This window comes from Lepidochelys kempii, chromosome 5, assembly GCF_965140265.1.
Source record: "Lepidochelys kempii isolate rLepKem1 chromosome 5, rLepKem1.hap2, whole genome shotgun sequence".
Classification (NCBI taxonomy): domain Eukaryota; kingdom Metazoa; phylum Chordata; order Testudines; family Cheloniidae; genus Lepidochelys; species Lepidochelys kempii.
In genome coordinates, this window is record NC_133260.1 from 70,266,945 (window position 1) to 70,279,025 (window position 12,081).

At 41.0% G+C, this 12,081-nt stretch overlaps 1 protein-coding gene across 2 annotated transcripts in view; it reads left to right on the plus strand.

Annotated features, from left to right (window-relative positions):
* The window catches only part of MAN2A1 (mannosidase alpha class 2A member 1), a 207,814-nt gene that overhangs the window by 149,625 nt on the left and 46,108 nt on the right, over nucleotides 1–12,081 (plus strand). For both annotated transcript variants that reach the window (XM_073344670.1, XM_073344671.1), the window contains 3 exons: nucleotides 3,295–3,460; nucleotides 11,497–11,733; nucleotides 11,856–11,978. In XM_073344670.1, coding sequence (XP_073200771.1) covers nucleotides 3,295–3,460; nucleotides 11,497–11,733; nucleotides 11,856–11,978 — 526 coding nt within the window. The remainder of the gene's footprint in view (nucleotides 1–3,294; nucleotides 3,461–11,496; nucleotides 11,734–11,855; nucleotides 11,979–12,081) is intronic.

The window sequence follows — 12,081 nt, forward strand, 5'->3', positions numbered from 1 at the left end:
TGAAGGAAGATATTGTGACATTGCACTCCGTAATGTTTTATGGAAATATGATTGAGTGTGAATATAATGTAACTGGAATATGCTTCTTGTGAAAGGTCTCTTGTAAGGTATTACAAAGCTTAAGGTCTACTGAGTGTGTTCATCCTATTTGTTCGCATGTGTTATTTCTATGTCTGAAGTTAGGAGAATAAGATATAAACTTGTATTACGGATGTAAACCCATTAAGTGAAAGCCATTAAGGGTGCTTCAGAATCAGACTTGTAATGGCTCTGTTTACCTGCAAGCCTTCCTGTGTGCATGTGGGCCAGTCCATGGTTAATGAAGAATGAGGTCTCACAGGACATGTGACCATGTCACATGATACTGGAATCCATCTTAAATCTGGTACTTTTCCTTTTAGGAGGAGGGGTGGGGACCCAGAGAGACAAAAGATTCCCGCCTTGTGCCTAAGCTATAAAAGGGGGTGGAACCTGAGCTGGAACTAACAAGGACTGCACCAGGGGAAAGGATTGGGCCCGGACTAGGAAGCAGTCTAGTCTGTGAAAGAGGCTTATTGGAAAATCTCTGAGGGTGAGATTTTACCTGTAAACAATTTCTTAATATATTAGGCTTAGACTTTTGTGTTTTTGCTTTATTTTGCTTGATGACTGACTTTGTTCTGTCTGTTATTACTTGAAACCACTTAAATCCTACTTTTTGTACTTAATAAAATCATTTTTGTTTGTTAGTAAACCCAGAGTAAGTGATTAATACCTGGAGGAGCAAACAGCTGTGCATCTCTCTCTATCAGTGTTATAGAGGGCAGACAATTTATGAGTTTATCCTGTATAAGCTTTATACAGAGTAAAACGGATTTGTTTGGGGTTTGGATCCCATTGGGAACTGGGTGTCTGGGTGCTGGAGATAGGTGACCTGCTGAGCAGTTTTTGGTTAGTCTGCAGCTTTGGGGGCTTGGACCAGACTTGGGTCTGTGTTGAAGCAGGCTACCGTGTCTGGCTCAACTAGGCAAGGTTCTGGAGTCCCAAACTAGCTCAGAGGTAATTCCAGTACGTCAGGTGACGGTCCCAAAGGGGTCTCGGTGACCAAACCCGTCATAGATATTACTTATTTTACCCTGAGGCAGTACCACAAAAGTGCTCTGAATGGTGAGAGTAGCGTAACTGCGAACTGCCTCTGAAATGGAGGTAGTTTTTACCTTTAAATTCAGATTATAAAACCTTTAGATGGTGCCAAACTACCTCCATGTTTGATGTAGGCAGGATATACCCAGCAATTGTATATTGGTGGATATCGTTCTGCAAGATGATATTGTATAGGGGAAGTAAGTCCTATACCAATGTGATGTCTCATAATTAATCTAGAATTTTTTTTTGCAGTTAATGATACTGGGTGTGTGATTTGAGGGTAGGAGTTCAATGACATTTTAAAATGGTATGCAACTATTTTTAGCCACTGTTGTATGTGCATAACTTAATTATGTCATACATACTGAGAATGAATTCTTCAGTTCTACTGAAGTAGAATATGAAAAAATATTAAACATCCATGCACAAGAAAATACAACATATATTGATATAATCGTGTTTTTCTTCTGTGACAACTTTCCCCATTAAGTTAACTCTTCCATAATTAACTGTAGCTCCATCAAATGAAATGTCTACATTCTGAATTGTGATTTTAGTTTTCACACCTTTCTATTCAAAAGGAGAATCTAAATGTGAAATATAAAACAAGTATTCAATAAAGCTAATACTAAATTCTTCACTATGAAACATGGTTTTAAAGGTTAACATCTGTCTGGAAAAAAAGTTGGTATATACTCAGAGTGGTGAAATCCTTTATTTATTCAGTGGGACTTCTTCAGCTGGTCTCTGAAACTTTATCACTTAATCTTTCCCCCACTGTCAGCTGGCAAGTGGCATGTTCCATGATGCCTGGTATGAGGCTGTACCTTTTCTAAACTAGTTAGCAAAGCCATAGGTTGTAAACTGACTAGCTGGCCAGTGGCCATTTATGATTACCCTGTTGCTCCTGGTCTTCTCCATGCTGTCTCTCACTCCTTCTCCTCTCATCTTTCTTGCCTTTCTACTTCATCACTTTTTTCCAGCTGTCCTTTCTGCCTCATCTTTCTGGCTTACCACAACTCCTTGTTGTCATCCAAATCTGTCCTGTGCTTAGGAACTTGCCCAGCAGTTATTACTACCTTCATCTTCTTATTCTGTAACTCTAAACTTATTCTTTCTTCCACTTCCCTGACACATAAACACATATTGAGGAAAATAATCAGAGTTATGCGGTTATATCATGCCTCAGAGATTTTAGTATTCTGTATACTTAACTTCACATGCCATGTTGTCTATGTCCAACTAGCAAGGAAATACTCGTATAACTTGGGCTATAAGAAGCCTGTCAACTTATACATTGTCTGGTCTGTATTTTCTGGTGAACACATTTATCAATCCAATTTATGGTATTTTGCACTTTTCATATGAATATGCTATGTGGAAAAATTATATACACACAAACATGTTTTACAAATAGACACAAAGTTCCTGGAAATATTTCCATACAGTATTATCCTGCAATAGTTAAGCATGTAACTTTGAAGACATAAATGAGTATTGATACTTTAAACTGCATTCATATGATCATATGGAAAAAGAATGTATATCCAATCTAGTTATAACCAGATTTCAATACGTTTTAAAGGCTATTATTTTTCCTATCACTGTTTTTTTCCCTTCAAAACTTTCAGCCTCAGCAGTGGGTATTTCAAAAACAAAGGTCTTAACAAATTCTTACTAAAATGTTTTAAAATCTTTACAGTTTGCCTTTTGATTCTTTTGCCATTTACACTGAACCCAATAGGAAGCTATCGTTCTTATTTTACGTGATTTACAAATAAACGTAATGCAGAATTGAACAGTGAACAGCCTTTTATTCTTAGTGTTCAATAATTCAGTCTTTTAAAGAACATTGACATTAAGAACAATTTTTGCATTAAGACTGTATTTGTAATGGCTAAAGAAAATTCCTAAGCATCTCATTTGCTAAACGTATTCGAATTTTTGTGAGTACCATAAATTACCTCTTTCTGTCTAAAGCCTGTGAGAAAAAGTAGCATTAAGAAAGATGTCCATTGTTTTTCCTGTTTACAGTTTTCATATATTTTCATTGTATACATATATAATAGGTTTAATTATTCCACGAACATAATTAGTGTAAAATAATACAATAACTTGAAAAGAAAAAATGATTTTCCTAAAGATAATATGGCAAAAATATTTTTGCAGGTACCTTTTGGTTTATAATCCTACAGAACAGGAGCGGTTCTCAGTGGTTTCAATCTATGTGAGTTCACCCAAAATTAAAGTATTATCTCCTTCGGGAAAACCTGTTATGGTCCAGGTTAGTGGAGTATGGGATGGCACAACTACAGTATCACATGAAGCATATCAGGTATGTCACTTGAAATAAAAAGTGTAAGTTATACTGATTTGCACTTAGATATGTACTATAGCTTCACATTAGAGGAGAAAATAAAATAAAGAAAACTAGACTTCAGATACATTAATCTTGTATCAATTTTATAAAGAAGATTCTGTGTAAGAGAGGGAAGGAATATTAAATCATTTCTGTCTTCATTTAGGTCTAAGAAATAGCATCAACTTTCTAAACTTCATTACTTTTCGTGATATTAGCAAAGCTTAATACTGGATTAAGTGTTTCAATAATGAGCCTCGTTTTGGGGAATTTATTATTTGGTATCATTTAAAATTGCTTTGGGTTGAAACTTAGAGTATATGTGTTTAAATAGAATTCTTCCCCTCCCCCCCCCAACTTTTCTACAAGTGCATTGATCTCTGTATCCTGTTTACATTTCTGTTTATCCATGTTTGAGTCAAAGTGGATATGTCGAAATATTTGTTTGAAAGTTGTTGAAAATTGTTTGCATAGCAGCTGCTGTGTATACATGTTAAAATACTTTGCTGCTTTATCCTCATTAATTTAAATGGCAATTAGACATCACAGGGATGTTATAGCCATTTCACTGCATTTCTGTGGGGGATGTATGTCCTTGAATTCGATGCCCTGGTTACAAGGAGAGCCCTGAGGCCAATTTTGAAGTGTTTCAAGCGATGATTTTTATAGCTTTTCATTTTTAATAAATAGTCTTTATTACGAGGATTTTTCCGTTACCCCAAAATAACAACAATATCACAGATTCAAATCTTAGTCTCTAAAAGCTTCACAGAGCAGTGGAATGAAAACTCCCATCCTTTGGAAGCCTGTTTTTATAGTGTGCTTTGTATCAGGCCATACTATTAAATGTATTTTGCTTAAAGGAAACTGTTTTTATTAAAAACAGACTTGAGCTCCTCCTTATGCAAGAAGGATCAAAGACTCAAGCCAAGGAAATAGGGCCCCTTTCTTATTAAGTAAGTGGCTCAGATATGAAGAGCTCTTCTTTTAAAAAAAAAAAAAAAAAAGTCTACAGTGGTGGTAATAGTACTATCATTCCAACAAACAAAAAATGTTTTTTTCCAAAATATGCAATGCTCTCTGTTGGAGGGAGTGTTGTGAGAGAAGTGCACATTTACGCATTGTGTGAAAGTGAGTATCACAGAACTATTGAACTAACGTATTAGAACACATTTTTTTTAAAAATAACATATGATGTACATTTTAAGAATCCATTGTTAGTCTTCTTTGTTTACCATTTTAATGAATTAGCTTTTTGGAGTACACAGCCTTAATATCATAACTTCTGTTATGAGAGGTTCAGAAGAGAGAAAAACACTCCCCTTACTCCTTCTTGATAGGAAAAGAAAAGGGGGTGGGGGGCGGGGAATGATTGTAGTGGAGAAGTCAACACAGCAATTTCATACCTAGCAGAGCAGACAAAGAAATATACTTATAGTAATATATGAATATAATAGTATATTAGTGTGCTAAGAATACATTTTTTAAAAATACTTGTTGTTGAAAGAAATGTTGATAGTAGTCGTTACATTCTTAGAAGATCTCATACTGGCAGGGTATACGTAATATACAGCTGAATCGTAAGAAAATAGGGACACTTTAAACTTACAAGAATGTTAAACTGGAAGGCTAAAATTTGTATGCTATAGGACTTAAACACATTAGTTTGGATTGTTGGGTTATTGTAGACATAGATTTTGATTCATAAATACTGTATTTCAGAATTAGGATTGTTAAAAATTCTGTAAATAAGTTATTTAAAATAATTTCAATTGTAAATGAACAACATTATCACACTATTCCTTAGTGTAAGGAAGTTTAAGGAATGTCACAAATATAGTGGTAATGGTATCTAGTAGCAAAAAGCAAAATTGAAAAGTTTAAGAGTTCCAGTGTGGCTCCTCTGTCTGATCTTCACCTCAGATAGAAAAAGCTCTGGGAAATGTGGACTTCAAAGAATAATGTAGAGGTGAAATTCAGGTACAGTCAGATCTATCATCTGCTATCCTGAAGTGAAAGAAAAAGCATAGTTTCTACCACTCTATTGACTAAGGGGGCGGGGGGTGTTTGGCTATAAAAACATTATCAGAGAAGGACCTGAGATGACATTTGAGTTAAGTAGACCTTCAGATCCAAGACTTGAGCTGTAGGGTCTTGGATCCCTAGTCCTCTGGGTCTGGACTCTGATGTAGTCTCCATTTCTCTATTCTCAAGCCTGATCCTTGCCTTGGAGCCAATGCCTGCTTTTGGTTCTGTCTGATAATTCTGGGAAATTTCAACCCGTACTGCATCATAGAGATTCTTCTCAATCTTCATGTGCCTGTAGTTCTGTTCTACTGTGAATGTCTCACTGAGATTTGTCAAAAAAAACAAACAAACAAACAATGTTACATGGAACTCTGTTCAGATGTTTATTTAACATTACTCTTTTGATCTGGAAGCCAGGTTGAGTTCCCATTTCAGAATCATTTTCCTACAATGTATATTCTTTTCAGCCCTCTTCTAATGGGCTAATTACTGCTAATAAATCTCAAGCGTGAGGCTCTGCAGTGGCTGTTCTAGAGGGAGAAAGGAAAGTTTACATACGGAGCTTTGGGCACATTGTTTCTGGAGATCCACCCAGAAATATTTCTCTGCTGTGAAGAGCTTTATATGGCTTCTAAGGCCTGGTCTACACTATGAGTTTGTCAAATTTAGCAGCATTAAATCCGAATTAACCCTGCACCCGTCCACACAATGAAGCCATTTTTTCGACATAAAGGGCTCTTAAAACCGATTTCTGTACTCCTCTCCAATGAGGGGATTAGCACTGAAATCGACATCGCAGTTTCGAATTTGGGTTAGTGTGGACGCAATTTGAAGGTATTGGCCTCCAGGAGCTATCCCACAGTGCACCATTGTGACCATTCTGGACAGCATTCTGAACTCGGATGCACTAGCCAGGTGTACAGGAAAAGCCCCGGGAACTTTTGAATCTCATTTCCTGTTTGGCCAGGCAAGCTCATGAACACAGGTGACCATGCAGTCCCAGAATCGAAAAAGAGCTCCAGCATGGACGGAACAGGAGGTACTGGATCTGATGGCTGTATGGGGAGAGGAATCCGTACTATCAGAACTATGTTCCAAAAGACGAAATGCCAAAACGTTTCAAAAAATCTGAGGCCATGAGGGACAGAGGCTACATCAGGGACGCAACACAGTGCCGCGTGAAATTTAAGGAGCTCAGACAAGCATACCAGAAAACCAGAGAATCAAACAGACGCTCCTGGACAGAGCCCCAGACATGCCGCTTGTATGCTGAGCTGCATGCAATTCTAGGGGGGGCCGCCACCACTACCCCACCCCTGTCTGTGGTCTCCGAGGATGGGGTACTCTCCACCATGCCTGAGGATTTTGCAGAAGGGGAAGATGAGGAGGACAACGAGCTTGGGGAGAGCACACAGCACATCATTTTCCCCGAAAGCCAGGATCTTTTTATCACCCTAACTGAAATACCCTCCCAACCCAACAAAGCCGGAAAAGGGACCTCTGGTGAGTGTATCTTTTTAAATATAATACATGTTGTTATAAAAACAAGCATTTTTTAATGATTAAGTAGCCCTGAGGACTTGGGATGCATTCGTGGCCAGTACTGCTACTGGAAAAATCTGTTAACGTGTCTGGGGATGGAACGGAAATCTTTCAGGAATATCTCCATGAAGCTCTCCTGAAGGTACTCTAAAAGCCTTTGCAGAAGGTTTCTGGGGAGAGCAGCCTTATTTCATCCTCCATGGTAGGACACTTCACCACGCCATGCTAGTAGCAAGTAATCTGGTATCATTGTATGACAAAGCCTGGCAGCATATGGTCCCGGTGTTTGTTGGCATTCAAGCAACATCCATTCTTTATCTCTCTGTGTTATCCTCAGGAGAGTGATATCGTTCATGGTAACCTGATTGAAATAGGGGAATTTGATTAAGGTGGCCGTTCCTACTGGGCTGTTTGCCTGTGGCTGAAAATAAATCCTCCCCACAGTTAGCCACACAGTGGGAGGGGGGGCCATTGGTGCTGAGCTGTTCGCGTTTTGCTAGCAGGGATCTTCCCTGATACCAGCCAGGTGGTGGGGGGAGGGGAAAAGGCGATCATCCCAGAGAATTGGTTGATGGGAGAGGGTTAGTTTGGTTTCTGCTGCTGCACGTTAACAGGAAAACTGCAGCATTAAATGGCCAACTCAACGGGCTTTGCTTGGTATGGAAAAGGAGGGGGCTGCTGTTTTGAAGGTTGCAGAAGCCGAAAGACTATGGCTTACCTTGGCCACCCGCAAGCCGAATTCCTTTGCCCGGCCCTGCATGTGTGATCTCTAACACCAAAGCCGCAGGCACTCAATATAAGATGCAAAATTCGACCTTGTACCAAAATCACATGTGCCATGTGATGTGAATAGTGTTGTTCACTGTGAAAGAGTATAGCCATTGTTCTGTAAAATGTATCTTTTTAAATACTTCACTCCCCTTTTTTCCTCCAGCAGCTGCAAATGTTTCAAGCCTCCATCCCAGAGGCTATCTCAGATAAGGCGGCGAAAAAAACAAACGTGCGATGACATGTTCTCTGAGCTCATGCAGTTGTCCGGCACTGACAGAGCTGTGTGGAGGGACACAATAGCAGAGTACAGGACGGTGGCTGATGAACGTGAGAAGAGGTGGCGGCAGGAAGATCAGAGGAGGCATGAGGAAACGCTGGGGATACTGCAGGATCAAACGGACATGCTCCAGCGTCTGGTGGAGGTTCATGAATGGCAGCAGGATCACAGACTACTGTTGCAGCCCCTGCTTAACTGCCCTCTCTCCTCCCCAAGTTCCATTGCCTCCTCACCCAGATGCCCAAGAACGCGGGGTGGGAGGCTCCGGGCACCCAACCACTCCACCCCAGTGGACAGCCCAAGCAACAGAAGGTTGGCATTGAACAAGTTTTAAAGTGGCCTTTTCCTTCCCTCCTACCCTCCTCCCACACCCCACCTGGGCTAGCTTGTGAGTTATCTCCCTATTTTTATAATCAATTAATAAAGAAAACATGTTTTTTAAACGATAGTGACTTTATTTCCTTTGCAAGCAAGCTGTGATCGAAGGCGGGAGGGCGGGTAGCTTACAGGGAATTAGAGTCAACCAAGGGGGTTGGTTTTCATCAAGGAGGAACAAACAGAACTGTCACGCTACCCTGGCCAGTCATGAAACTATTTTTCAAAGGTTCTCTGATGCGCACCGCTTCCTGCTGTGCTCTTCTAACCGCCCTGGTGTCTGGCTGTGCGTATTCAGTGACCAGGCGATTTGCATCAACCTCCCACCCTGCCATAAACGTCTCCTCCTTACTGTCACAGAGATTGTGGAGCACACAACAAGCAACAATAACAATGGGAATATTGGTTTCGCTGAGGTCTGAGCGAGTCAGTAAACTGCACCAGCGACCCTTTAAACGTCCAAATGCACACACTACCACCATTCTGCACTTGCTCAGCCTATAGTTGAACAGCTCCTGACTACTGTCCAGGGCATTAAGGGGTAGGCTGGGTCCCCAAGGATAACTGTTGGCATTTCAACATCCCCAACAGTTATTTTCTGGTCTGGGAAGTAAATCTCTTCCTGCAGCAGTTTAAACAGAACAGAGTTCCTGAAGACGCGAGCGTCTTGAACCTTTCCCGGCCATCACACATTGATGGTGGTGAAACGTCCCTTGTGATCCACCAGTGCTTGCAGCACTATTGAAAAGTACCCCTTGCGGTTTATGTACTGGCTGCCCTTGTAGTCCGGTCCAAAAATAGGGATATGCGTTCTGTCTATAGCCCCACCACAGTTAGGGAATCCCATTGCAGGAAAGACATCTACTATGACCTGCAGATTTCCCAGAGTCACTACCTTTGATAGCAGCAGCTCAGTGATTGCGTTGGCTACTTGCATCACAGCAACCCCCACAGTAGATTTGCCCACTCCAAATTGATTCCCGACTGACTGGTAGCTGTCTGGCGTTGCAAGCTTCCACAGGGCTATTGCCACTCGCTTGTGAACTGTGAGGGCTGCTCTCATCTTGGTATTCTTGTGCTTCAGGGCAGGGGAAAACAAGTCACAAAGTTCCACGAAAGTGCCCTTACGCATACAAAAGTTTTGGAGCCACTGGGAATCATCCCAGACCCGCAACGCTATGCGCTCCCACCAGTCTGTGCTTGTTTCCCCGGCCTAGAATCAGCGTTCCATGGCATGAGCCTGCCCCATTAACACCATGATCTCCAAATTGCAGGGGAATGCGGTTTTAGAGAAAAGTGTGTTCATGTCCTCATCACTGTGCTGCCGTCTCCTCCTTGCCTTGTTTTTCAGGTGCTGGTTCTACATACACTGCACGATAAATGCATGAGGTCTTTACAATGGTCATAACTGCTATGGTGAGCTGAACGGGCTCCATGCTTGCTGTACTGTGGCGTCTGCTCCTTCTCGGGCAATCCAGGGAAAAGGGCACGAAACAATTGTTTGCCGTTGCTCTGACGGACGGAGGGGCGACTGACAACATGGCTTACGGGGTTGGCTTACAGAGAATTAAAATCAACAAAGGGGGTGGGTTTGCGAGAAACAGAATGGCCCCCTCAAGGATAGAACTAAAACTGGGTTTAGCAGGCCGTTGATTTCACGGAGGGAGGGAGGAAAAAATGAATACAAAACAAATCTGATCTATTTCTTGTTTTGATCTACTTCATCTATCTTTATACATCTTGCTGGCAGCAGACTGTGCAGTACAACCGCTAGCCATCGTCATCACCTGTGTGCTCGGCAGAAGACGGTGCAGTATGACTGCTGGCCGTTGTCTTCTGCTGGCTGCAGATTAAAAGACAGTGCACTGCCGGTAGGACTGAATCTCCATGAGACGAAACTTAAAAGGGAAATGACCTGGCTGAGTCACTCCCATGTTTGCCCAGGCACGCCTGACCTTATCGAGGTTGGTTAAAAGAGCACCCTGGACTACGTCGATGACTGCTACCAGTCATACTGCACTGTCTGCTGCCAAAAGGCAATAAACTGTTGCTGTGTAACAATGCAGTACTGTGTCTGCCAGCACCCAGGAGACATACGGTGACGGTTAGCTGAGTGGGCTCCATGCTTGCCGTGGTATGGTCTGCACAGGTAACTCAAGAAAAAAGGCGCAAAACGATTGTCTTCCCTTGCTTTCACAGAGGGAGGGAGGGAACGGGGACCTGACGATATGTACCCAGAACCACCCGCAACAGTGTTTTAGCCCCATCAGGCACTGGGATTTCTACCCAGAATTCAAATGGGCGGCGGAGACTGCAGGAACTGTGGGATAGCTACCCACAGTGTTAACACTCTGGAAGTTGATGGTTGCCTCGGTACTGTGGACACACTCCGCCGACTACATGCACTTAGAGCATTTGTGTGGGGACACACACAATTGACTGTATAAAAATGCTTTCTACAAAAACGACTTCTATAAATTCAACCTAATTTCATAGTGTAGACAAGGCCTAAGTAAGCAGCAAAGAATCAATGGCAGTTTGGGCCACATTCCATTATATCCTCCTGTTCAGATCCATAATGATATGTTAATGTTGTGCTCCAACATTCTCCGCTTTCTAGAATATTTCTGACCTGTGGCACCAATTTTATGCTCATCTCCTTAATGTGTGGCAATATGCTCAACTCAAGATTACAGATCATATTTCTTTATAGCAAATTTTAACTGTTGTTCATCTTTGTAAACAATGATCATGCCCTTCTGAAATATTGCTAATCAGATGAATAGCAGCAACGTTTTTATTTGTGATGAAGTATTAGAACATTTGACTTAATAATTTGAAATACTCTTAATAATCATCTAATATTAATTTGCATTCTTGGAAATTGGGCAAAAATCAATTCTGTGTAACTATTGAGATGAATAGAAATTCAGCAGGCATGAATTTGGTGCAGTATGTTCAGAAATTTATTTTAATGATAACAATACATTTTTAATATGTTTTCTTCTTGCTCCAACAGATCTCTTTCATGGTGCACCTACCGCCTTTGGGTCTGGGAGTTTATCAGCTTTTGGAGGTTCTGAGTTCAGAAATGGTCTTGGCTGATTATAATATATATACTAGTGGAGGAAATAATGTGCAGGTGAACCCAGATGAGGTTTTCAAGATCAAGGAGATGCAAAATTCTGCGGATGATATTACTTTAGAGAACTCCTATATGAAACTATGGTTTTCTGGGATCTCAGGGCTTCTGAAGGTATGTTGGCTCACAATATGAAATATTGTATTTCTTATTCATAAGAATATTGATGCATAAAAGATTCTGATGCGTAAAAACTAAATGTGTCACCCTCTCAAATTGTGATTATTTATCTTTAGAAAATTAACACAAAAGAAGATGGCAAAAATCATCAAATAAAGGTGGAGTTTGCGTGGTATGGAACTACAAGTAACAGAGATAAGAGCGGGGCTTATCTCTTCTTACCAGATGGAGAGGCCAAGGTAATAGTACTCATATTATATTTGTAATAAAGGCTTTCCATCCTGAAAGATCCCAGAACACTTTGCAAACTACGTCTAGAAGCAGTGGTTGACCCACCATTGA